At 51.0% G+C, this 27,378-nt stretch overlaps 1 protein-coding gene across 2 annotated transcripts in view; it reads right to left on the bottom strand.

Moving 5' to 3' along the window:
* Positions 1–27,378, bottom strand: part of EXD3 (exonuclease 3'-5' domain containing 3) — a gene marked incomplete at its 3' end in the record, with an annotated part of 212,792 nt that overhangs the window by 87,193 nt on the left and 98,221 nt on the right. For both annotated transcript variants that reach the window (XM_082295346.1, XM_082295347.1), the window contains 6 exons: positions 27,024–27,133; positions 25,685–25,880; positions 24,414–24,580; positions 21,956–22,126; positions 15,985–16,038; positions 14,043–14,174 (listed from right to left, as the gene is read on the bottom strand). In XM_082295346.1, coding sequence (XP_082151472.1) covers positions 14,043–14,174; positions 15,985–16,038; positions 21,956–22,126; positions 24,414–24,580; positions 25,685–25,880; positions 27,024–27,133 — 830 coding nt within the window. The remainder of the gene's footprint in view (positions 1–14,042; positions 14,175–15,984; positions 16,039–21,955; positions 22,127–24,413; positions 24,581–25,684; positions 25,881–27,023; positions 27,134–27,378) is intronic.

Below are 27,378 nucleotides of genomic sequence, written 5' to 3'. Positions count from 1 at the left end.
CAGAGTGGCTCTGCTTCTCCTCACGGGGGTTGTGGTGCCTGTGGGATGGGGCACCGACCCCGTGGAGCCAGGCCGAGGACAACAGCTCATTTCACACACTCCTTTCACAAGTGGCTCTCCCAGCCACTGCCTCTCGCTTCCCAGGGCACCCAGGCTCCCCAGGACCAGTCAGGCTTCTGAGGGCACCCAGGCTCCCCAGGACCAGTCAGGCTTCTGAGGGCACCCAGGCTTCCTGGGGCTCAGCACAGAAACACGGAGTTTTAAATAAACATTTCTGCAGAGACCGTGTCCCATGGGGTGGGAGGGAGAATGAAACCCCAGGAATTGCTTTGGCCCCCAGAGCAGCCTCGGCTGGGGCTCTGGGACCTGAGTCCGGTGCCCCTCTGCCGGGAAGGCTGATCACACCCACCCGGGGCACTTTTCGGCTGTATGCAACTATACATTCACATGCATTATCCAGAGACCTTTGCATTTCAAGGCTGTTGTTATTTTGATCTTTACAACCCCTGGAAAAAATGAGTTCAATTAAGTCTCATCATTAGGAATTTGCATAAGGTCACTTCAAGGCTTCGTGCATTTCCTCCGGTTCAGATCTCAGTGCTCTTGGTGTTTCCCCTTCTCACTTATAACCCCGTTGCTGTAGGGCATGCCAAGTAAATCATCCACCACCAGTTTCCTCTCTTCAGCAATATGCATCGAGTTTTTCATTCAGGCTAAATGAAGCTTCAACTGCTCTATACAGCAGCAGCCCAGTTAAAGGTACAGCATCACTTGCAGAGAGGGCAGCTTTCCCCTCAACAACAACAACAACAACAACAACAGAAATAATTTTAATCAGAAGAAAACATATTAATTTGGACTCCATTAGTGGGAGGAAAGATTTGGTTGCATTTGGCAGCACAAGTGCAAGCAATGAACCAATTCTTACATATTCTCTGCGAAATTCATTTGCCAAGCACGAAGAGGCCTTTTCACTCGGAATAATGGAGAAACATCCTTGGAAGCTGCGAGCTGTGCTCAGCCACGGCAGAGCTGTGGCGAGGGGCACATGAGCTCCGAGCTGCTCCACATGCTGGGGTGTGTGGACACAGGGATAAGCACCCACCTCACTTGGAGCTGAAGCTCAAATTTCAGCTAATCACATTTTGAACTGCCAGGAGGGTCCAAACTGAATGGGTATCACCAGGGTAGGGCTGATCCCCCTACCCCAAGGCTGGGGCTCCATCTCTGGAACCAGGAGTGGGCAGTGCTGGAGCAGGGGGCTCCCGGAGACCCTGCGGGCACCAGCCACATTCACCCTGTTGGGCTGGGGCCGGGCAGCTGGGGGCTCTGGGCACACTGGCTGGAGCTCCCTGAGCTCCACACGCTTGGGCTGACCCAGCACAGGCAGAGCCCTCCTGCCCCCTCCACTCCCCGCACATCTGGGCAGCTGCAGAGCGAGCCAGACTGGGGAGCTGAGCTGGGATAAAATTAACCATCTGGTTTTGACAGACCCGTTTCAGCTGGGATCAGTTCCCTCATCCTGCAGCCCTGCAGTTAAACAAGCACTTGTGTGGGGACGAGGGGGGTGAGAGAGGGGCTGGGGCAGGGAGCAGAGGCCCAGCTCCATCCGGCTGCACTGGCTGCCTGCACCGACTTGAAACTCTCATGAAATCCTGGCAGAAACATCCCAGTCCCATTTCCAACAGACGTCGGGGATCATCCAGTGTTCTTCTGGCTCTCCTTAGCAAATGGCTTGTAGGAGCTGGGCCCACCGAGACCATTCACACTCCTAATGGCACCCATAAACATCACTGCACCACCACTGCACCCTGGGGATGGATGAATCTTGTCCTGTCCCCGACACAGACCCTGGCTTCAGTTTTCAAAGCCTTTCGTATTTTTCCAAAAGGGTATTTTCAACGTTAAAACACATTAATGCCTCAAACTAGTGGGGATCTTTCCACCTAACCTTTTCCTTCTATTTATTCCATGTCCTCTACTGACACAGCTATCTCTCTCCTGCTAAGCAACCGGCTCTGTACGCATGGATGACTCTTTGCAACTGAAAAAATAACTTGGCTGATGCAGCTTAGGTAGGAGAATCTGAGTGTGTGCATTCCTTCTGCGGCTGGCCCCAGGAAAAGGACACCCTGCCACTTCCAAACCTGGGAGGTCTTTGAGAGCTTGGCAGCAGTCCCCTGGGAGGCCCGTCATTAGCCATTTCAAACTGGCTGTAGCGCGGCGCTGAATGGGAGCGCCGGACAAAGCCCCGCCGAGCGATCCGTCAGGAAAGGCTCCCGGGCCTGGCAGGGGCTGTTAACAGTAACAATGACGACAATATAGCCGGGATTTTCAGGGGTGGGGACTTCAAAGAAGCCCTAAAGAGGTATTTTTCATTAAGGAGTAAGAAAGCAGCTGAGTATTGTTTTTGGCATTAAAGCTGAATATGAATGTTACTGCGGTAAGTCACAGATCAGCGACAGCATAAATTGGCACTGATTTAAATATGCATGAGCTGCCTTTCTGTGTTTCTCCCATTCCATCGCGCCTGCAGAACCTGGGCAAACCAGCGGCCCTGGGACCTTCCCTAGCGGACCCTGAGATGCTCCAGTGCTTATGAACACCAAGGAGGAGCCAGCAAGCCCCTCAACAGCGACTGTGACGTGCCACTGCTGTGACCACACATTGACACCACACTGGGGTGGTCAGCTCAGGGCTCCAGCCTGAGCCATGGCCACCCGCAGCCCCCCCCACAGCCTCCCCACCAGCTCAAACTGGGAGCGAGCCTGGGTCTCTCTGGGCAGGGGTCACTGGGACACCGTGGCTGCAGGCAGGAGATCAGGAGGGGCTGTTGGTCCACAGGGACTTTTCTGCATTCGAACTCCAAATCTGTGATTCCTTGGGGAAGAAAAGGAAGATGATTGTAAGGAAAAGTATCAGAGGGATACTATGAAATACTCCTGTGACAGCAAGTCCTTCTCCTAATGGTGAGGGTTTACTGGTTACTCTGCTGTTCCTGCGTGGACCGTGATGGTGGCCTGAGAACAGGAGTGCACCGGTAGCAGCCTCGAGTTGTGCCAGAGGAAGGAAGTCCAGATTAGGTATTAGGCAGAATGGTCAGGCACTGGAACAGGCTGCCCAGCCCAGAGGGATTGAAGAGTGCATGTGGCACCTGGGGACATGGTGGCCTTGGCAGTGCTGGGGGAATGGTTGGATTTGATGATCTTGGAGGACTTCTCCAACTTCAATTATTCTGTGATTCCATGATAAAACCAGTACAAGCATATTCTGTCAGCAGCCATGGCCTGTCCTTGCCAGCCTGGCTGAGGTGGCCGAAGGGCTCCCCAGACCCAGACCTCACACCCTCCTCTCAGGTGGCCCCTTGGCTTTGCTAGGCTGGGTTTAGGTGCCCCGTGCCACTGTAACCGCCTGTGGTTTGTGTCCCTTTGAGCCGAGCCCAGAGCCAGCTTTCCCCCCCAAGAGCGCAAGCCCAGAGCTATCATATCCAGCCAGCAGAGAGAAAGTGCCCACAGGGTTTGTGGCGCAGATTGACTTTCACACCTCGCTGGCCACACAGAAGAAACCCAATCTAAACAGCGTAGCTTTGCATAACCGATTATTTTCACTGGGGTAATCTGAGCCCGCCAGTAAATGCCAGTAAATGCGGCTGATCCAGGGAAGGCCCCGCTCGGGGGAGGAACGGCCCCACAGCCGCGGGCAGCCGGAGCTGGCCGGGCCGAGGGAGGCTGGCCCTGGCTGTGGGTGGGTTTGGTCCTGGCAGCTGAGGCTCAGCCCTTGGCCACAGGGCACTGTCTGCACGGAGGGAAGCACAAACAACTTCTGAGTGCCCAGCTCCTTTGCACAGTCAGGAACTGGAGTGTGCAAAGCCACGCTGAGGGAAGCAGGATAGCGAGGCAGGCCAGGGGGCAAGAGCTGTCTGGCTTTACTTGATGTCTTCTTAACTTTCTTTTCCACAATGTTCCAGATATTTTGAGAGGCTTCAGCATTCAGGCTGACTCCCCAGTGACCTCTTATTCCTGCACATTGATCACTCCATGCTGTCACCATTCACATGACCTTGTTTGTAGGGAACCGTGTTCCTCCTCTGACTCCTCTGTCACCAACTTTCTTCTCTCCAACCACCAGCTCATTTCTTCCTGCCAGGACCAAGCTCAGTGATCTCCCCTTCTTTAAAATCCATGAAATTAGACTGTCAGATTAAAACCACAACAGCTGCAGAGGTTACTGGTCCACCCACACCTCTGCAGGGCACCCAACCAGGATCAGGCTGCTGGAGGTGGAACAGTCCATACCATCAGTACACCTGAGATGTATCTTGTTCCTGGGATATCCCTTGTGACTACAAGGCACTGAGCCAGCTGTGGGTGGGAACTCCCATTTCAGCCAGATCAGCCTCAACATGTGGCTGCCCATGTGCCCCCTCCCCAGGCGTGAGCTGCAAACATGAAGGATGGACAAGTAGGCAGGGGACAAGGGCTGTGGGACCACCCTCCTGGCTGCAGGACACCTGTAACCACAGGCATCTTAATGTGCAGTAAGAAAAATAAACCTGGCTGTGCTCATCTCAGACATCAGCTACTCTCCCACTCCACTAAAATGCCTCAGCAGGGGCAGCTCTCCCAGAAACCATCAAGAGAAAAGCTGAGGTGGAAAAGGGAATAGAGAAGCTTTTGGGCATGAGACAAAACCAGGCTTTCACCTGCATCCTGTCCCAGCACTTCCATGAATAAAAGGGTGATCAACTCAGACTGTGTGTCTTAAATTAGGACAAGTAAATCACCCAAATCCCCTTATCCAGAGAACAGTTAATGACTCACAAGGAGCATGCCCTGAATGTTACATTTTCCACCTTTGCCAAAACTCCTACACTGTCATTTCTCCCTCTAAGCTTGTTCAGCCAGATCCTACCTTGGGCTTAGCTGCATTGCATCACAATAGCTGCAAAACATCCTCTTCATCAAGACTGACACAACGCATGAATTGAGAAACTCATTTAGAGGCTTCCCATGTCTCTCTTCACCAGGAGACTGCTGTGGCTGTCCCTGTTTCTGCGTCCCTGCTTCTGTGTAGTCCTTGGATGAGGGTGTTCACACAAACCCCCAATGGTCTCTTCCATCCAGTCACTCATCCAGACCAGATGCACCTTGTGGGGACAAGGCCTTCCTTCCTGAACAGGCCAAAGAACCCCACGGATGTTGCTGACCATCATCACCGGCTGGAAATGCCTTTGCAGCAGCAGGTGCTGAAGACAATCCTGCACCACATCTCCCCAGGACCCATGGACACACAGTTCTGGCACAGGGAGTCACCTTGTCCAACTAATACCGTGAATAACAGATAGAGGCTGCTTTATGCCAGTAGGAAGTGACACAGTTTAATGCCTAAAGGTCTTCAGATAAATGCTGCTGAGCAATTACAGATTTGGCAAACTCTGCACTGAAACCAAGTATGTGCAGCTCAGCGTATGGTGCTTCCAAGGAAGGTTCCAAACATGCCTGGAGATCCCACATTCCTCTGAAGGAACACAGATCTGCTGCTGGCACCGCTATAGACCTGGGAGAGACGGCAGGGATGGATGGGATATTGGGAAGGAATTGTTCCCTGGGAAGGTGGGCAGGCCCTGGCACAGGGTGCCCAAAGCAGCTGGGGCTGCCCCTGGATCCCTGGCAGTGCCCAAGGCCAGGCTGGACACTGGGGCTTGGAGCAGCCTGGGACAGTGGGAGGTGCCCCTGCCCGTGGCAGGGGATGGCACTGGATGAGCTTTTAAGGTCCTTCCACCCAAAGCATTCCATGATCTTTGTGCTACCCTGGTGAGTGTCCACCCCCATTCAAACACTGGGAGGGCCAAGCCACCCTCACCATGACACACAAACAAAGAACATTATAAGGGCACCAATGTCAAAAAGGAGGAGAAACTACACAGTGCATAAAACATGGGAATTTTGACTTCTTGACAGAGTCAATACACTGAACTATGACCTCAGGAGGCACAGGGGACTGGAAACCAACAGAACTTATATTGGCTAAAAATCTCTTGTTTTCTCATGACATTTGAGAGAAGCCATGGGGACAGTTTCCTCAGGACACATGGGAGTTGGAGCTGTGTCGCTGCCTTCTCCAGAGAGTTCCTCTTTTCCGTATAGTCACTCCATCACTGTCACCCGCTGACCCTTCATTACTTTCTCCCAGTGCACCAGCATCTCTGCTGACCAATGCACTTCATAGTCTGTCCAAACCCACGAGAGGAAGAAAAAGCCTTGTACAGGCTGTATAAAAGAACATTTACTCTGCACTACATTGTGTCTTCTTTTCTATGCTAGTCTAAATACAAGTGCTGTTTTCACTGCCAATCGTTGTTTGCTTGTGCTGTTTCCACTGGCTAAAACCAGCATTTTTCCAGCTAGTGTTGCCCTCCAGGAAAAACCACACATTCATACCTTTCTTGCATTTAGCACAGGAGAACAAAACTGGTTCCCAGGAATAAGGATGACTTCCTCAAAAGAAAACATTTGCTGTCAGCTGAGGTTTGACCTCTAATGGCTAATTTGGCATCATCATTTTGAGCACTGGAATACATAACACCGTGAAAAATTAACAGCTTCCCCCCCTGCCCCCCCCACTGCAGTTTAATTTCCGCCTGCAGCTTTGCAAGTGAAAATAAAAGAAGCGAAATAAATACCCAAACCGAAACCTTGGGTACAGTCTCTCACATACATCCACAAAGAGAACCTCAAGACAAAGATCTGTAAGGGAAATTTCACTGGAAACCAAGCTTTTGCAGACACTGAGAAAGAAAGCCTGCAACATGAGACCGTCTTCCTTGAAGAAACACAGCTGATCTGCTGCATTCCCAGCTCCGACTGCCACTGGGCTGTGGAAAACATAAACTTCACGCTAACCCTATGAAAACAGTCAACAGGAGAGAGAGACAACAGTCTGCTCCGAGCTGCTGAAAAGGGAAAAAAACCTCTCAGGCTGTCATTCTCCCCTTGCTGTGACCTTCATGCTCCACTGAATTTCTGAAGATACTGAAATCTTGGCAGGGAAGTGTACAGTCTGTGGGAACCAGGCAGTGCCGGCCGGGCTCGCTGCTGAGAATTAGGCCCAGTCGAGCCCTTTTTTGGGGGACTCTGAGTTTTATGTGGCCAACAGCACAGGGCTAAGCCAGCTCCAGGCTGGGAATTTTACAGGATTGGTGCTGTGTGCACTCACATATCACATTGCAGAGCCATCATGGACAGAGTGTTGCCCCCCTGCCTGGCACCCACACGTTGGGGCTTGCTCTGTGTCTACTTGAAATCTCCAGTGCCTAAAGGGGGCCCAGGAGAACTGGAGAAGGACTTTGGACAAGGACCTGGAGTGACAGGACACAGGGAATGGCTTCCCACTGCCATAGGGCAGGGTTAGGTGGGATATTGGGAAGAAATTTTTCATTGTGTGTGTGGGGAGGCCCTGGCACAGATGGCCCTGGCACAGGATGTGGCTGCCCCATCCCTGGCAGTGCCCAAGGCCAGGTTGGACAGGCCTTGGAGCACCTTGGGACAGTGGAAGGTGTCCCTGCTCATGGCAGTGGGGCTGGAACTGGATGAGTTTTAAGGTCCCTTCCAACCCAAAGCATTCCATGATCTTTGTGCTGCTTTGGGGTGTCCCAACCCCCCTGCAGGTAACAGCGACCACTCACTACGAGCCCTCACTGTCGTTTATAAAGCATTAGAGATTAGCAAACAAAAATCTCCCCCAGAGCCTCAAAAGAAGCAGAATTTGCCATGACAAATTATCCCAGAGGCTGATGGTGTTTAATGACTGCTGGGGAGAGCCTCTCCACACAAAGAGCTCGGTCCCTCTCTCGAGGCGCAGTGCCAGGGCGAGGAGCACTCGCCTCTCAGCCACTCAGCCAGCCCTGGACAAGCACCTTTGGAGGGCAATTTGCTCCCTCAACAGTGTCTGTCGAGGCAGAATAATACCAGCTGTCCTTCCTGGCTGGAGCCTCTGCAGCACAGGCTGCAGATTACATCGGAATTGCCAAGCCCAGGATAAACAAAAAGATTAAGAGGGCCTTACCCTTTGTGTTGAACAATCACACTCTGAAACAAGAAATCACAGCCCACATCGTGGGCAGGCACTGGCTGAGCCCGGGTTTGGGTGGCTGGGGAGGAGTGAGCAGCTCACTCACACATCTGGGGAAACCACAGATGCTCTTAATCACAGGTTTTCCTGACCTGTAGGCGCTGACAAATTGCATCCTATGGATGAACCTTTTATTAAACCACAGAGGGTTTCCAAACTATATTCTCCTTCTCAGCATTCCCAAGTCATCGAAATCCAGCACACATGACCCTTCTTAATTCTTCATTTAGAGGGTGACACAGCGCTCTCCAAAGAGATTTCAGGGCTGAAAGGAAGTAAATGGGGACGTGATGTTGCATCAGTGGAAGGCAGCTCAAAAGCTGAACCAGGGGCTATGAGAACTGCCATTTTCGAATTCTTTGATGCTGTCTCAGCCGCACTGGAGCTGAAGATGCTTTTTGTCCTGAGAGACTCCCGAGACCAAACCCTTGCTGTCTGCTGGGACAGAAACATCTCACGAAATATGCAGCCTTTAAATCTTACTGGTTTTTCTCTGCGCATGGGGAAGGACAACTGGTATTTTAAAAGGAATAAAATGACTGTTGCTCAGGCCAGGAAAGGTGACCACAAAACAAAATTGCCCTGGTTCCACTCCCATGCCACGCTGGAGCAGGAGATAGCTGCTCAGCTCACAAGTGAGTGAGAAAGACGATGCCTGGCAGTTCTCATCATCATCTGGACCAACAGAGCAACCCACATAAAAGGAAGAAAAAAGCCTGCTGATCAGATTGGTGTGACAGAGGCTCATGAGAGACATGCACATTTTCAATCTAAACGACAGCTTGAGGGATCTATATTACTAATTATCGACTAATATTGCCAGAGTTCCCAGGCTGGCTTCAAAGGTTCTCGCAAAGTGCCCCAAGCACAGGGTTTCCATCTCATCATAAGGCCTTTTTCTTTGTCCCTGCTAAATGGATTGCTCCATCCTGGGCTCCCTCTGCGTAAATCAGCCTGCACATGATGAGCTTTGCAGCAATGAAATTCGTTACCTTAACCACAAAAAACCAGAAACATTTGCTGCAACTGTTAGAATGCTTTTGCACCTAATCTAAAAAAAAAAAAAAAAAAAAAAAAAAGTGGTTTCCTCTCTTTCTCCCCCCTCCTCCCCGCCTACTCCTAATCCCATGCTAACACCTTTGTAAAGGCTGGGGTGAGTCGTTTGGAAACTGAAAGACAGGGAAGGGGGGGCAAAAAAAGTAGAAAAATATATCAGATCTCCAGACAGTGAAATCGAGCAGCTATCTCTCACATCCTGCAGCGCTCAGGCTGAGGTCATAAGTTAAACAGGACATCAGAATAGGTGATGTAATTTGCTTATTTAGGATCAGAGCATTCAGTGAAGTGCAAGAGACAACCTATTTGAATGTGCAGCTAATCCCCCCATCAATGCGGGGCTGTTCAGATGCACTAACTGCAGCTGGAGCCTGGGATTTTTTTTGCCCGCACATTTATTTTTGCAGGGGATATAATTGCAATCATTTTTCCTTGCAGGAAAGCCTTGAAACCTCACCTGGGATCAGCCTCCTGTTGCGTTAGGTATTGTTCAAGCAGGGTCCCTGCCCCGGCCAGCTTAAAGGCTAAAGGGTCAAGTCAAACAGAGGGTGGGAAAGGAAAGAGAGCCCCGGGGGAGGTGGGGGTGGCACAGCGGCTCTGCAGGACCCGGCTCCCCCAGCCCGCTCCCCCCTCGTACCCGAGCAAAGCCTCAGACCCAGAACGGAGCTGAGCAGCAGCTACACTTTGAGTAAAGCCCAGCACAGCTTCCCTGCAGATGGACAGGCCCTGCTGGCCCCAACTCCAGCTGCAGAGCCTCACACTGGTAAGGGTTTTACAGCAGTTAGAAACCTTGAACCACAAGGTTCTTCCTTCTCCAGATTCCAGGAGAAATTTCTCAGTGAGCCCAAACACCACTGGACACAGTTGTCCCTTCAAGCCATGGTGACAAACCCTTGTGATATAAAGATGTAAAGCTACCAACCTGCAGTGTTTATCCCCTCAGTTTATCACCATCCAGCCCGGGACTCCTCCCTGTCTGCAGCACTGCTCACGCCAAGACTGCCAGCCCTGCAGGGCCAGACACCTCAGCCATGGGAAATGAAATGTGCTGGGCCTTCGGGCTCACCAAGCAGCCAGCGACAAGGCCCTGGCACAGTGGCAGGTCCAGAGGTGCAGCCCACCCCTGCTTTGGGTGGACCTTCAATCACATGGCATGGAAAAGCAAGATGGCAGAAGTCCCACCAGTCATCCAGGTAATGCATCCTGCCAAAACATGGCTGTTCTCAAGAGTTTCTTTAAGAGACTGGAACGACATGGAGACATGGAGTTCATGTCCTCCTGCTGTCCCACCAGGCCATACTCAGGTGTCACAGCAGGATGTCCCAAAGAGGGACAGCACCAGGGAGGGCAGGAGACAACCACAGCTGTGAATGAATGGACCTGAGAGAGGAACTCAATTTCACCCTGCTGTGAAATGATCCAGCTGCCAGTTGTCTGTGCCCATGACCGGAGCCATCCAGTAGCCACCTTCTTCAGCAGGTTTTGGGTGTTTTTTCCTTCTCTAACTGCTGGTTCTCTGTTAGAACCTCCTCCAAGCTGTGGAGAGCAGAGCATCACTGACCTCCCGGGTGAGTCAGGCTGTGAGCTGACCCTAAGGCTCCCCACAACAGCCCCCAACAACTCCACAGAGATCTTCCTGACTACTGTAAGGGTTCAGTGTGCTGAACTGATCATGTCTGAACACCCCAAGCATCATTTCGCACTGTCCCTTCCTGAAGGAAGGATTTCAGCTATGTGAAAAGAAGAAAAATACATGATACTCAAACGTGTGCAGAGGTGACAGGCATGTGACATTTGCATTTCAAATAGACGGAATGGGTTTCTAATATTTTAAGGCTATGAAATGTAGAACTTCTACAGGTTTTTAATGCACATCACCAAAAGACAGAATTAATATAATTTTCACTCAGCCTCACTAAAACATTCCTCACCAAAGGCAGCACTAGGCCCAGCTACAGCTACTGTGCAGGGGTGGCTTCCCAGGATCATCACCACGTTCTTACCATGCAGCACTTGAGGGACACATGGAATGAAAAGGTCATTCCTGCACCATCACTGACCCCTTTGGCAGCAGTCCCCAGTCCTGGAGCCTTTAACTGGAGCGGCCAAGCTGAAGCCCAGCACAAGTGGGAGCAGAAATGCTGAGCAGCCCCTGGGTGACACTCCCCGTGCACTTGCTGCTCTAGGTCAGACAGAGGTAGCCAGCACTGGCCATTGTTTTAACAGAAGAAACAGCAGTGTTTTGGCAGGGTTACAAAGCAAGCCCATTCTTTACATCTGCAAAAGCGAGCCCGTCCGTCCCTGCTGAGGGAGCTGACAGAGGAAACACATTTTCCAGCAGTCTTGGGTACAACATTGAATCAGGACTAGTTTTACCACGTGTTCTACACTTCCCCCATTAATTGTTACGACAACATTTGCTGCCATATTCATTCCAATCGTTTACAGAACAGAAGCCCAAGAGACAAAACAGGGCCCTGCTCCATGAGACAGAGGGAGCAGGCAGGATGTCACATTGCTTCCTGTGTGACACACAGCCAGGGCTTATCTTCGATGGCTGATGGCACAGATAACCCATCCTGTGCCGGCAGCTCAGGCCCAGCTCCGTGCAGGAGAGGGAGGAGAGTGGCCCAGCCCATGGATCAGTACTGCCCATCCTCCTCCTCCTCCTCCTGCCTAGCACAGACACAGCAGCACTGGCTGTTTCTGGAGCCCTGCTTGTGTGCCCACCGTGCTCTCCCACTGCAGGGGCAGCCAAAACTGTCACCCCTCCATCACCACTCCATCACCCCTCTGCCACCCCTCTCTGTCACCCCTCCATCACCCCTCTGCCACCCCTCTCTGCCACGTGCTCTGCAAGGAGGGGCAGAGCTCAGAGCAGTGTGGGAGCCCCAAGGTCTGTGACCCAGCCCCGGAGCAGCACAGACAGGCTGGCAGGCACAGCTCAGCAGTTTCAGGATCCGGCCGCCATCCTAATTAAGCCCAATTAGGTTTGCAAAGAATGAGGATGTTTTAGGAAGGACATACAAAAGAACTGCTGAGGCCTCTGTTGGCCATGGAGGCCTGGAGCACCCTCCTCAAGGCAGAAATTGCCACTGCTGACGTGGGCTGTCAGTTTTCCGCAGTGCTGGGGGATGATCCCGCTCCCCGTGCTGCCCACGGCTCCCCTCATACACAACCCCGGGAAGTGCAGCTGGGAGGGCTGGGATTCTCCTCCAGAGCATCAGCAGCACATCAGCCAAGCTTGTGCTGTCTGCAGAGACAGCTGAGCAAAATCAGCTCCAAAATGCCAAAGCTTTAAATGAAGGTAAATATGATTCAGAACAGGGAGGGGTTTGACAAATCAGCATCTTCCCATGCTGAGGGGTATGAAACATGCAGCTGTTCCAGCACCACAATTTACGGGGAAGGCATTTCTCCTGGAAGTAAGAGAACACTTAGTATATACTCCTAGCCTGATTGATTACCCCTATTTATACTGTAAACGAAGACAGCATGTACTAAACCCATAGAGTTAACCAGTTCCAGACCCCAGATCCTGGGTGAGGGGTCAGTTTTCCATCGTCTGCTGCACGGTCTCGTGCATTTATTAGAGAGCACAGAGTTTCCTGCAGCATGGCTTTGTGCATGTGTGTGCTTATTTTTGTGGCATTTCAACAACCATCAGGAGGAATGCTGCTATTTTATGGGATGTCAGGGAATCGGAGAATCCACAAGGTTTTTTAAAGGTTTGTTTAAAACAGCCAAGAAGCCAGCGTGCCACTATAAATATATATATGTGTAAGAACTGCAATCTGTTCTGGGACAATAAAACCACAGGACTGAAGGCAGTATCCCATATCCGAATATATCCATTTATCCTGCAGTAAGATGAACCCCTGTTCTGTGGATCCGACCTGCAGGGAGTTCCGTCAGTCTCCTCTCACAGCCAACCTGCCCAGCTGAACAACTCTCATTTGCTCTCTAAGTTACAGATTCAGTTTCAACATCTGACAGCAGATATAAACAGAGGTCCAGGACACGCTCTCTGGTGTGTCTGCTCAGGAGCCAGTGCTGCTCCTGCACCACTTGTGCAACTCCACCGGGCCAGGAGACCCCAGATCTCCACCATGAGGCACCGAGCCAAACTCACTGGCTTGTTTAACCCTAAGAAAAAGCTAATTTTCTAACCAACTTGCTTCTTTTTCTCTCTTTAAACACTGCTAAGGTGAAAGATGTTGAAGTTGCCCGTTGGTTTATATTGCAGTTTGGGAAGGGATAAGTTTTGGCGTGTTGCTGTAACAAATACAAGAATGAAATTGGAAGAGATGGTGACTTGAGCTAACACAATTAAAATTTATTCTTAACAGCAATCCACAGATATCCCGTGCCAAACACAATCTGGAGTCATCAACTAGCATGGACATGAATTAACCTAATAGCTCCTGAAAAAAAAAAGAAGTCCTATGAAAAAAATCCTCCTATTAAAGTAATTAAGTGTTAACAGAATCACAGAGCCATAATTAAACATGGTTTATAATTAAAACAGCATGTGTCCTAGACAGAGAACACAGCAACAAAGAGACTAGAACCATGACAGTCAATGCCAAAACACATGCCAAGTACCAAAAATCAGAAAAACAGGCGAGTTTCTAGCAAAGCTGCAGATGCAGAGCCTCTGGTCCCCTGACTGAGCCCTCAGCACTGTGACAGACGTGAGTGCACTCAGAACTCCTCACGGCTTTGCCAGGTGCTGCCAAAGTTCAAGCAGAACTCTTGGGAACCAAGAAGACGCTGAGAGCAAGGCCCAGAACACCGAGGCAGCGCAGGGAGCGGCGAGCGAGCGGCAGCCGGGGCTCGAGCCAGCCTCGTCCTACCTGGCAGCGGCTGAAGATGTCACTCAGGGACACCTGCACGTTGAAGTGCTTCAGCACCTGCAGCGCCTGTTCCTTCGCCTTCTCGGAGCAGTTCACGGAGAAACACCTTCCCTCTCCCACCTGGGAGCGCAGCTGCAAACAGAGACGCCAGTGAGGCCGGGCGCTGGGCCTTTGCTGATACCCTTAGCTCGGCTGGAATTCCGAACAGTGCCTGGAGTCAGCGTGTGCTTACGGTCTGAATTCTGCTCTGAGCACCACGACTGGTAACCCAACAGCCACTGAGCTCTGACTCCTGCAGCACTGCAGTGTTTCATGTGTATGAAACATGATTTAGGCTGGGGAAAGGGAGGCTCAGGGGGCACCTTCTCACTCTCTTAAAACTCCCTGACAGGAGGGTGCAGCCAGGGGGGGTTGGCCTCTTCTCCCAGTTAACACGTGACAGAACAGGAGGAAATGGCCTCAAGATGTACTCAGGGAGGTTTAGATTGGATTTCAGGGAACATTTCTTCACATAAAGGTGGTCAGGCATTGCAGTGAGTTGTCCAGGGAGGTGTTGGAGTCAGGAAACTGAATTCAATCCCTGCTTTCTGATGAAACCTGGCCAGATCCCACAGAGCGTGCCAAAGCACGATGATGGAAACAATGTCCAGTGACCACTTCAAGCCCTCTGATTTACACAAACACTTCACCTGGAGTTCCCTGATGGCCAAGAAATGTGAAGGCCTTGATGTGGGCAGTCCCTCAATGTTTGTTCCACACTCTGCAGAGAAGTCTGTATCTGGGAATGAGCACTGGGAAGTCCCAGACACATCTTCATGCTTAGGACTCATAGGAGTGGGATCAGCTACACACCAGTAAAGGAGCCTGGCAGAGCCATCCCTTCTTTGTGGAGGGCATCCAAAGGCAAGGGAACCAAGGGAACCAGACATCTCCCAGGGGTACTGTACCCTGGAAGCAGTTATTTTCCTTTTGCAATTCCTACACAGTACTTTGAAGTTAGAGCTCTGCCAAACAAGAGGATGCTGGATGCTGAATTCCCTATTCCAGCAGCTGTAGGCTCAAGGAGCCTGCAGGGTGGCTGCACCTGCCTCACAGTGTCTCATTGTGGGGGCAGTTTTATTCCATACACAGCTTTCACACAGAAAATCAGAAATCCCTATTCTGCAAATATTCTGACTGGCTGCTTGAGTAGCTGGGAGCTTTTATACTGAGTTTGTGACAAAGAACTCCTGCACCCTGGCTCACGTGAACAGAACTCTGGCTCATCCAGAACAGTTTCACTCTTCCATATGGAATTTTTGGGCAGTAAAAAATTGCAAAGGACCTGCAGCATGGCATCACAGCCACTGACTAGGCAGGTTCAGCACTGCATTTTGAAGCCTGTCTGTGAACAGCTTTGAACAGCTGGTGCTGAGGGCAAGGCTGGGTTTTGCTTTGGCTTCTCTGTTTATCTGAAGCAACACAAAACCTCTCCAGCTTCCACCAGACCCATGCTTGGGGCCTTCCAATCTCTCCCTTCCAAGCCTGAAGAAATGTCCCTGGGGGTTGAAACTCTCTCAGTGTGGAGCCAGCCAGCAAGTAAGAATCTCTGGGATAAAAAGCACAGGAATTGAGCTGCCTTTCACCTGCCAGTGAGGCCAGACAGAAATACACTGCTCTGGATTGTTTGGCTTGACTTCCACCCCCGCCCCCAATGGAGAGCAGTCACTCTCCCCACTGATGCAGGACTGAGAAAAAGTATAAAAAACCACTTCACCCCAAGCCTTGGTGGTTGAGAACAGCAAACTTCTGAAGACCCTTAATGTAGCTTTGAGTGCACAAAACATGAAAAAGCCAAGCCAGCTGGTGCAGTCACATCTGACTTTTCCTCTTGTCTCCCCTGCACACCCCAGACCATGCAATGATCAGTGCCAGAAACACGCCAGCAGCTCGGAACACTCACAGTCTGATATGGGAGTCCAGAGGTTAAAATGACTCTTCCTTCCTGTCGGGCAATCTGGAAAAAATGGTAAAAATCCAAATGAGCAGGGGCTGAAGTTACACTGGGTTCAAGCTTTACTTGCAGTCACAGAAGAGAGAAGGTGAACTGGAGATACTGAGTGTTTCTCTCAGTGCCAGTCCACACCTGGCCAGGAGCTCCTGACAGCAACAGCAGCTCAAGGCATGGCTCACCCCTCGTCCCTCCCTGCCAACCCCTGCCTCATCTCCCGTGTGCTGGAACAAGCTGCTGGTGCATCTACACCCCATATGGCCCAGGGAGCCATTCCACCTTGAAATAATCCTACCCCAAACCATTCTTTTATTTTTTTCCCTTAACCCAGACTTCCTATTTCCCCAGTCTGGGTCACAAAGAAGGGAACAGTTTTGCTGCACAGGGGAAAAAGGAAAAAAAAACCTAAGCAGGTAATGCCAGAAAAAAATGTACCATGAAATGTGTCTGCAAACTTCACACCATTAACAGAAAATGCTCCTCAGGGAAGGAGGGTGTTATTGTCCCAGCAACCCAACACACAGGAATTGTGCACCTTTCTGAGCTGCAGGGAACATCTCCCTTAGAGTTTATCACCTCCTGACTTGCAATCCTGAGCTTTTTCAGAGGTCTGGTCCTGCAAGTGGAAGGGCTGTGCTGAGTTACCAGGGAGCTCATCACCCGCCGTGCTGACCTCCACACGGGCTCGGGGACTCTGCAATGGGGGCAGTGCCAAATCTGGAGCTGCAGGGGTAGAAGTGTGACTGACCTTCCTTCACAGGACTGAGTGACACCCCTCCCTCCCACCCCTCACCCTCCTGCAGGAGGGAAAGAGCCTCACGGCTGCAGCAATAGGAGATTCCAAAGGATTCCCATGTGAACCAGGACTCAGCTCTGATCCTGCTGACAAGAGATCAGTGCTTTGAAGTAGGCATGAGGTTATTTCTCTCCTCTGGCTTGGATTCTCTTGGAAGCCCTCGTGTTTTTCACTGACTCCAGATGTGTGTCATGGAGGTCTCTCATCTGGTTCAGAGTTCAGCAGCTCTCTCTGGATCCCTCCCTACCCTTGGCAGGAAGACACACTTGGGATCAGAGTCCTGCTGCACTTCCCAGACAGATGACACCAGCAAGCACAGCCAGGGAACACCAGAAAAACCAACCAAGACTTTTAAGCTCTGTCATGGGTAGTCATTCTCTTAAGACTCACTGGACCTATGTAAACAAGGGGGAGAAGGCTCTGAAGGCCCCGTGCAGGCAGCTAAACAACCTGTTTTTTCCTTTTCCCCACTTCCTGAGCTTTCAGGTATCTGCTCCCCTCCTTTTGTTCTGAAGTCACTCTTTGGCTGACAGTTCTGCACTGAGAAAACGATTGGCAGCAACTTCTAAAGCGTCTTTCTACAGGCAAAATTACTGGATTTCTTTCAAAATCAACCCTCTCTCTCAAGAAAGGAAAAAAACCTCTAAGAACAGGAGCCTTGAAGAAGCAGCAGAGACACCCTGTGCAGTCCTGCTACTGAGCAGCCACCACAGCACCCTCACGGCATGTTAGTGAGGGAAGTCTGGTAAGGCAATAGCCAAAGGTCACCACAGGGATTTGCCGACAAGGGAAAAGGGATGTGAAATTCCTCCCGGCCCATGTCTGCTTCAGGGTAAGTTTGAGGATTTCACAGCTGGAACACTCCATTCTGACTTTCTGCATCCAGGGTTAATTAGTTCAAGCTTGATAAATCCCCTTATCTAAATGGCTCTGCAGAGACAGGCAAAGAACATCAAATAAAAAGGAGAAAAGCAATAACTCTTCCAACATGTTTTTCTGCCTCTGGAACAACGACTGGGAGAAGCATGCAGAGCCAGAAAAGCCATGTGACAGCACACATCTGACTGAGACCACAGAGGGTATGTGCTGGAGAAAAGGGCACAATTCCTTCTTCTCCTCCAAAAGCAACAAGGGAGGCAGCACTGGGAGCATGGGGGGATGTGTGGTCAGGGATGCAAACAAGAGGAAAAGAACACCCAGGGCAGCATTTTGGCGTGGGTGTCAGGGACCTGTGCTCCAGCCCCAGTGCTGCAGAGAGGGCTTTGGCCTCAGTTTCACAATCTATTACAAAGATAATATCAACTTCCTCTGGAAAAGGCTCAGACCTTGTGGATAGAAAGCACTCCCTGATCTGTTGGTATTACTGCTCAGCCCGTAACGTGCCTGCCTGTTCAGCCAACTTCCATCCTGCAGAAATGAATGAACCCACAGGAATTACTGTCAGAGAGACCTGGAAGGGCAGCGACTGAGGAGAGAGGGCAGAGAGAGCCCTTTTGTTTCCAAGCCAGCACCAGCAGCAGGATGATTTGTGACAACCTAAAGCGTCCTGAACCAAGGCCAAAGGAGGTTCCAGAAAACAGCAGCACAAGGCTGTGAATTTGTAAGTTAAACTTTGCCAAGTCTGTGCAAGACACATGTTGGGCAATGCCACATGTCCTTGAAGAGCCAAACTGCAGTCCAGGAAAAGCCGTGTCCCCCTTGCAGTGATCCTGAGCCTGGGTCAGCAAGGCCCCCTTCAGACCAAAAGGGAGTGGACAGAAGGTGTCTGCCCCAGGATATGTGCTGGGAAAGCACCCAGACAAGGATCTGCTGGAGAAGGGGATCACAAAACCCAATCCAAACCCAGAGCCTCTCCCTGTAATCCCATCTTTTAAAACAGACAGTAAACCAAGAGCTTAACAGCTCTGAGCACCCTCAGTCCAGCCCTGCCAGTATTGCAACCCTAAACTCCTCTTCAGCATTCCTGAAAAGTATAAATTGCATGGAGTTATCACAGAGTTTTGTAACATGGCCTTAAGTGTCACACCAAACCATCCATCCAGCTTTGTTTCTCAGTGCAGACCCATTTGTATCAAGGTCTCCAATGAAAGACCTTCTCCTCCTGCTGACCAAACATCAAAAGCCAAGTCTTGATCTTAAAAGCAACACAGTTCTTCATCTGCCCTCTGTGAATTTAGCTCCCCACCAGACTAAAAAGACCAGCAAACCTGGAGAATGTCATCTACATCAAAAATATGGAAAAAGCCAGTCAAAGCTGAGACAAGATCCAAGATTAGATTCCCCCATTAGGTGAAGATCTGCTCACTGCAGGATTAAAATCCCCTTTGTGTCACCTGGCTCCGTATCAGTCTAGGGCAATTTAGATCTGGGTGCACAATGCTCTAGCTGGCTCCTGAGATCCATCCAGCCTGGCCCTCCTCTCCAGCTCGCTGGCTCACCTGCAGGTTTGGAGGGTAGGTGTAACCTTGCCAGGGAATCTTCCATGGCATGGGAGCCTCAGGAAGCCAGTTTTACCTGCCTTCTGGTGATTAGCACACTTCAAAAGATACCAGGTTTGCCTTAGCATCAGATTATTCTTAGAGATGAGGATGATTTTGAAGACCAAGAGCAAAGTCCATTATAAAAATAAAGTAAACCAGCCCAGAACTCAACTGAAGGATTCCACTGAGTCTTTTATTAGAAATCAAAGAGACTACCAACATTCTCTTAAAAACTTTTGCTCTGCCCCTGAGGTACAACACTGCAGGATCTACTGCAGTCACTCAGGCTGGTGGGTGATCCTGTAGGGTTGGTATGGGAAGGATCCCACTGCTCTGCCTCATGCTGCAAAATTGCAGAGAAAAGAGGAACATCCTCCTTTCCATCTCCTTCCAATTATCTGGAAAACTCAAAAGATAGGTTTAGGATTTTCTGCAAAGAGAAGTTTGCAGAAGACAAGATGGAATCACAGAACAGTTTGGTTTAGAAGGGATCTTTTAAAGGTCATCTTGTTCCAACTCCCCTGCAGTGAGCAGGGACATCTTCAACTGGGTCAGGCTGCTCAGAGCCTCCATCCAGCCTGCCCTGGAACGTTTCCAGGGATGGGCATGAAAGACCTGGGTAGCAACACAACAGGCACAGGGCACAATTTTAAGTAAAGAATCTTGTATTAATTGGGAATAACATGTTGCTTATGGGAATAAGTGCAAAGGGTGGATCACTGCCAACTCCACCACTAGATCTGGTCAGCCAGAGGGGATCCAGTGGATCGTGGTGCCAGAGGCCCTGCTCTCTCACCTCTGCAGATCTGGCACGATAAACTCACCATGACATGTCCAAGATAAAACATTTAGTCAATAACAACAGCACAACACGAAGCAGAACACAGGACAAGGGTTTCACATCCATGGGAATGGGGGTTGCCAAACCAATTCCTGCCACATGTGCTAGCCTAAACAAAAAAATGAATAAAATCCATAACTGCCCAAGCACAGCCAGGGAAGTTCTCAGGCTTTTAAGCTTGATCCCAAATAACAGAGGGTGAAGGACCAGACCCATGTGCCCACCAATGCCACTGTAACAAAGAGAAGGAATGAGAACAGTAAGGAGCAAATGCCAGGTGCTGCAGGAGTTCCTGGCACAAGCAGATGTGTAATATAACCGATAAATCATTTGAGTGACAAGACTTTAGTGAAGAACAAACACTAAGGCTGTACACTCTTAGGTGTTCCTGGTGGCACCAGTTTGAGACTGTGCTGGGACAACGCCCAAACCGTCTGTCTTGTACTCAGTGACCAGGATCCAAACCCTCTGCTGGCCTTTGCAATAACATTCCCAAGTCTTTGGGCGTAGGGTGGTCAACATTCAACTTTGATTCAATCAGGACCAGCCAGATACAAAACAGGGTGGGAGGAGTCTATTTTTATCTTTGATTATCCAAGCCCAGATCAAAGGCTCTGCAATACAGTAACACTCCAAGGGCTTTTGATAGTGAAAGGATGTTTGTCCGGTCACCATAGAGAAAGCAATGTCAAACATCCTGTCTGTGGCACGATAAGGGATCGAGATGAGGAGTGGAGACGGGGCTCTGGGGGGAGGCACTGAGAACCAGTTTGTTTAAATGACTTGTGCAAGTTTGGCAGGGAGGAGATATTAATTATTTCTGCAGAAGTTAGAGCCTGCCCCGGATTCAGGCCAAGCAGACATCTGAAGAGGAAACATCCTGAACACCAGGCCGGGTGATCCATGCACACTTGATAGCACACACTGTGTGGGCTGGATATCTCTGTCAGCTCCCTCGAAGACAGGGAGGCCCTGCTGGGAGAGCTGGACAATCAGAGAGCTGGGCAATCACCAACCAGATGAAGCTCAACGAGGAAAAGTGCCAGATTCTGCACCTGGGATAGGGCAACGCTGGATGTACATACAGACACTGGGCCATTAGAGAGAGTCCAAAGGAGGGCAATGAGGATGGTGAAGGGCCTTGAGGGGAAGCTGTATGAGAAATGGTTGAGGACACTTGGTCTGTTCAGCCTGGAGAAAAGGAGACTGAGGGGAGATCTCATTGCAGTTACAACTTCCTTGTGAGGGGAAAAGGAGGGGCAGACATCGATCTCTGCTCTCTGTGACAGGGAGAGGACCTGAGGGAATGCCCTGAAGTTGTGTCAGGGCAGGCTCAGGTTGGAGATCAGGGAAAGGCTCTTCCTCCAGCAGGTGCTGGGCACTGCCCAGACTCCCCAGGGAATGGGCACGGCCCGGAGGCTGCCAGAGCTCCAGGAGCGTTTGGACAGCGCTGCCAGGGATGCCCAGCCAAACCATTCTGTGATTCTGCGATCTTTACACTCCACTTGTGCTCTTCTCATGACTTGAACTGCCCCAGCTGCCAGTGACGCAATCAGCCACACGTAAGGGTGAGATCACAGCAGCCACTGCTCCCCTCCTCTCTCCTGGAAGTGGAGACCCAAGGCCACACACCACTGCAGGGACCAGATGATTCCAGCTGCCAGAGCTCAGGGTGACCCAAAGAGCTGGGACTCAGCACAGGGATGGGAGGAGGCACCCACAGGGCAGCTCCTGCAGCCTGAGCACCAGTGCAGCTCCCCAGCAAGCAGCATCACGTCCCCATGGAGATGGGAGCTGTGCACTCACCTCAGCAGCTTTCCTGTGGTCATCCTCATTGTCCAGCAGCCGGACATCCACGCCCAGGCAGCGCAGGTAGCGCCCCAGGCCCTGCAGCATGTTGTCACACACCACGCTAAACTCCTGGGGGGAGATGGGAGCAGGGGGACATGAGGGCTCCATTCTGGGTCCTTGGCACTCCTAGAGAAAGGCAAGAGATCCATAAGGAGCAGAAGGCTGATTCCCAGTACATTTGTGTTTTTCCTCCCTGCGTTCACCCACCACAGCACATCCAGCTGCCTTCTTCCCCCTGTGTCACCATTTCCCTGTGCTCTGCAGCACCTCCAGATCCTCCTTTCATCCTGTCCACATTGCCACCACCACCTGGGCAGGGGGCAGAACATGATGGGGCTAATTCTGAATTCACCATTCTCTCCCTGACCAGCTGGTCACCTGACCCAGGGAGCTGCAGCCTTTGCCTGGAGAAGTGCCAGCCTGGTCTCCAGTGCTCTGCACAGACATTCATCTTCAAGAAGTCACAGAAACATTGTCAAGGCTGCTGTTTCCTTACTGAATTAGTCTGCAATTAATAAATATGTGCCAAAGCTAGGATTCAGGAAAGGGATCTGACAGACAGAGGTAGAAACAGGTAGACAAAGCAACCACATCAGCTCTGTTATCTTTGGAAGGTTAAAAATAGGCAGTGCCTGAATTCTGTTTGTTTTATTTCCAATGTCTGCTGCTGGGGGAGTTCCTGCACTCGGGGGACTTTGGCGCTGGGAGGCTCCCAGAAGTACAATAGCTAAATTCATGGAGAAGGGAAGTTATTAAGGAACTTCCAATGTCCAGCTTTTGACTCCAGGAGCTTGGATCAGCTGGGATGACTGATGGACAGGGCCAGCAGCTATGCAGGGAGCCAGCATTGCAGATCAGCTCTGCAGGAGCTGGCCCCAAGCTGGGAATGCTGTGGCACACCAGGTAGCTCCACCTGGGCTCTCCACGGGAACCAGCTCAGGTCCAGGAGCTCCGCTGGTGCGATGCTGCAGCTCCCAGCAGCTGGTCCCTGCACCCAGAGCTCTGCAGCGCTGGGCAGACTGGGCTGGCACCAGCTCCTGCAGGACCCTGAGGGATGCAGCTGTGACACCAGAGTGCTGTGACCAGGGATGGAGCTGCCCCCTGAAGATGAGGCAGTTGGAGACACCACCCCTGGCTGCTGCTGCTGTTCAGACAGATGTGCAGGAGCTGCAGCTGGCTCCCAGCCAGTGTTTATCCAGTGGCCAGCACTGTCATATGGAGCTTTTTTCTCATGTTTCATGCCAGCAGAGAGCAAAAAAAGCGTATAGAGGAGAATAGAGTCATTAGCCCCACTTCAGAGAGTGGACCAGGAAACACTGGGAAGGAGAGCTTGGGGAAGAGTCCTGCAGGATGCACAGCCAGGAGAAGTCTGCTTTTTTGGGTGTCCCAGTCCAGGCTTTACCAAGTGCCTCTTGGCTGATGAATCTGACTGTACAGAACACAAAGATGACCATGGGTTTCCAAGGTGATTGAAGCCTGAAGTGCTCACTTTCCCCACCTCTGCAGCAGCCACCCAGCTCTGCTGTAACACACAACGTGCCCACGAACACAGTGCTCAGGGAGCAGTGCCCTGTTCTCCTGCCTGCTGAGGGCCAAGGGATGCTGCACACTGACACACGAGGTGGACACAGCCAGTGCATCTCAGCCCAGCCACGCAAGGGCCACTGACTTCAGGAGCTCAGCACGCACCTGGGGCCCCTCACAGCCCCCCACACACTGAGGCTTCTCAGGCAGTAACAAAACGGGATTTCTGCCAAGGTTTCCAAAGGTGCACAAACCACGGAGTGGTTCCATTTTAAACGCAAAACCTTATTACTGAGAGGGACCAGTCACATTCCAAGATACTTAAGCAGAGTTGCACAGCTCTGGTGGAGTTTTAAGGCTCTGCCACAACACAAACTCCGGGGAGAGGCCTCTCATGGAATGCGGTGGTGGGCAGGGAGGCAGAGACAAGCCTTCAGCAGAAAGGCATTTTTGATGGATCATTTGCTTTTAACTTTGCAGACTTCTACTCCAGACACAATAAAGGAGGTATTCCCAGTGTGAAAGCAAGGTGTGGAAGCTCAGTAAAAAGCAAAAGTCAGGAAGTCAGAGTTTTGAAACCCTGGCCACAGAATCCAAACCCACAGCACTGAGGAAACGTGGAAGGAGCATTTCCACCAGCAAGGCTCACTGGGCTCAGCACACCCATCTGCACCCACATTGTGCAAAGACAAGTGAACCTCAAGGTGCAGGGAAAGCTGAACCCAGGCAGGCCAAGGAGAGAGCATAGTGTCCCGGGAGGGAGGGGTGAGGAGGATGTTTGCTGCAAGAGCCCTGAGAAACCGTGCACAGCGAATGGTGTGACAGAGCTGCAGCGTGTGACTCGCAGGGGTCTTGAGCAACAAGCAGCTCTTTGAAGATGTTTACGAACCTGTCCAGAAGGTGATGGTGCTTCTTGTTTATTCAGCTGCTTCTTTGCCCTGGGTTTTTTGCTCTGTTTTTCCACCAGACTTTCTGTCAGGTCTGAACCCAGACCGAAGCTCTCGGGGTCCTTGCAGAGCCTCTCATAGATCTCCAGCAAGCAGTAGGCATCTGAGGCTGCAGGGAGGAGAATGTGGGCCCCAGCTCAGATAAGCCTCATTCAAAAGTAAACCAGAGGCTTTCCTGAGGCAAGAAGAGCCCCCACCTTTGTAAAAGCCATTGTGAACAACTGTGAAGCTGCAGCTCCCTCAGGTCATACCCTCAGCTCCACTGACTGACTCACTGAGCACCCCAGCTGAACCCATGGTCACAGGGGGTCAAGGCAGGAGCTCCTGAAGTGACAGGCTCTGCCATCTCCACTCCAACCCAACAACCCAGTGCAAACTGCAGGGTGGCTCTTCCAACCACCACCAGGTAATTCCAGCCAGCTCCTGTTCCTCACCATTGTCCCGAGCCTGCCCACAGCTCCTTATCACACCTTTTGATGGGAAGGGAGCTTCCCCAGCAGATGCAGTATCTCAGCAGGCACTGCCCGAGCTGTTTGCAATCACCTGCCCACACTCAGGGCCGTGTGCTGCTGCTCCCTGCAACGGAACGGGAGAACTCTCCCAGCCAGTCTGACAAGTCCCAGTGATTAACTTTTGTGGGAACTGTGTCAGCTTCAAGGATAGTTGAATTTAACAAAGGGCTGGTTTGCATCAGCAGGCTGTCCTTTGATGCGCCAGGAAAAGATTTAGACCCAGACTTCTGACTCTGGGGTAATCAGCAATAAACTCTATGGGTCCCTCCACAGCCCTGAGCCTGTGCTGCAGTTTCTGACACCACATCTGCCCATTTCAAACCCGGCTCTAACAAGCACTTCACTGTGACAAATGAACACAGCATTTGTTTCCCAGGAAGGCTGTGAAATGAGGCAGAAGGAAGTGGACTTTCCTCCTTTCAGTTACTGAGAGGAGGATCACTGAGGTGATGTTTCATCAGACAAAATCTGCAAAGCACAGGAATTCCTTCCTAAGGGAAATAATGAATCACCGGACAGTTTAAACTTCAACCATTAAAGTCGTGTCCGCAAAAGGACAAACAAAACATGTGCTGACTCTTCTGAACAGGAACTAATCTGCCAAGCCATTTTCTTCCTCTGCTACTTAACGACCTTCCTGGGGACAGAGCAGCCAAACACAGCCCGCCCTGGGCACCTGCAGCCCCAGCCAGGGCCCAGACCTGCATAGAGAATCTGCTCCTCCCGCAGCGGCCGCTTCTCCCAGTTGGACAGCTGCTCTGTTTTGTCCAGAGGCTTTCCCAGCACGTGTTGCACCAGGAGGCTGAGTCCCTTCTCCGGCTGCTTGACCCCTCTCTCCTCGTGGCTGTGCTCCGGGGACAGTCCATCGACCTTCCGGCCATCCTTCCTCCACTGCAGCTGATGGAAACAAAACGATAGAAACCACCTGGTTATAAAGCAGCTCCTAAACCTCCTCCTGTTGCAGCTGGTGGGGCCAGGCACAGCCCTATCACATCCATCTCGTGCCTGGCACACTGAACCCCAGCCCTCAGACAAGGGCTGGGATGGCAGGAGATAAACACGGCGTCGGGTTATTTGTTTAACAAACACTTGCTGGAGAGAAATCTGTTTCCTAGCCAAGGAAGGGCAAAAAGGGCATTCTTGTCCAGCACTGCACCAGAGCAGCAGGGCTGGGATGAGGCTCCTTAGGGGTCTGCAGGGTGCTCACCACGCTGGAGGCTGCTGGGCATCCACTCAGTAAAGGACCAGCAGTGGCAGTTCAGCACCTTTCTCCTCCTAGTCCTGGTGGGAAAAGGCATTCCTGTGACACCCTGGGCAGCAGCCCTTCCTGCAGCTGCCATTTCTCAGGTTAACCGAGGCAATGGCTGCTGGCAGCTATGTCAGCCCCTGCAGCATTTCCCAGGTTAAGCTATCAATCCCAAAGATCTCCTTCACCCCAGCCCTCAAACACACTCTGTACATTTCACCCATTAAAATGGTTGTGCTTAACATTTCTGCAGACTGCTGAAAGCTCCCGTGTGCAAGCCCAGGGACAGCTGTGCTTCAGCTGACCAGACATTCCTGTGCTGAACCCACCAGCAGCCCTCCTAGGAACACCAGAGCTCTGTACAAATCGTTAACTCCATCATACCTGCTTCAATAATGCATGTCTTGGAGTAGCAGAATTTCTACAAGAACTTACTCTTCCTAAGTATAACTTGTGCTCAGAAACCTTGTCCTGGCTGAGTGGAGCTGGGTCTCCAAGACCTTTTCACAGCTTTTATAAAGGCTATGAAAAAGCTGTCAGTATGATAAGCTTTAACAGTTTAGTTAACTGAAAACAAATGTCACACCATTTAGTTAGATGAAAACAAAATACTTCTGTCTTCCTTGACAGAATCCCAACACCTCAAACCCTCTGCAGGAAATGGTCTGTTTACTCATGCAGCCGTCTCCCTGCCAATCCAGGATGCACACAGGCAGTGCTGTGGATTCAGGACAGTTATCCCCCAGCACATGCAGGAGACACCATTTCCCACATCTCCATGTGTTTATCCTTACTTGTTTGTCCACTGCAAGAAGATCCACCACACCTTGCATTTGCTTCTCCGTGTCTTTCAGAGCAGAACATGTGGCTACTAGGCTGCTGAGGTCTCCAGACATCCCATAACCTGGAGACAAAAAAAAAAAAAAAAGCCCAAATCACACAGGTGGAAAACTCAAATCATGGTTAATGCACTGCAGCTTCTTCTAGTTCAGTAGTTCAGAGTCAAAATGCTGACAAAATATCTATAAACACTGGTGGGAAGATTGTTCAAACAGAGAACAAGACTGGCTCCTGTCTCTTCTGTTCCCAAGAAACACTCCTGCAGATCAAGGGAGAAGAGAGGTGGATGAAAAATGCTGAGCTTAAGAT

This window comes from Coloeus monedula (assembly GCF_965178545.1).
Source record: "Coloeus monedula genome assembly, chromosome: 21".
Lineage (NCBI taxonomy): Eukaryota > Metazoa > Chordata > Aves > Passeriformes > Corvidae > Coloeus > Coloeus monedula.
This window is presented reverse-complemented; position numbering and strand designations above follow the sequence as displayed.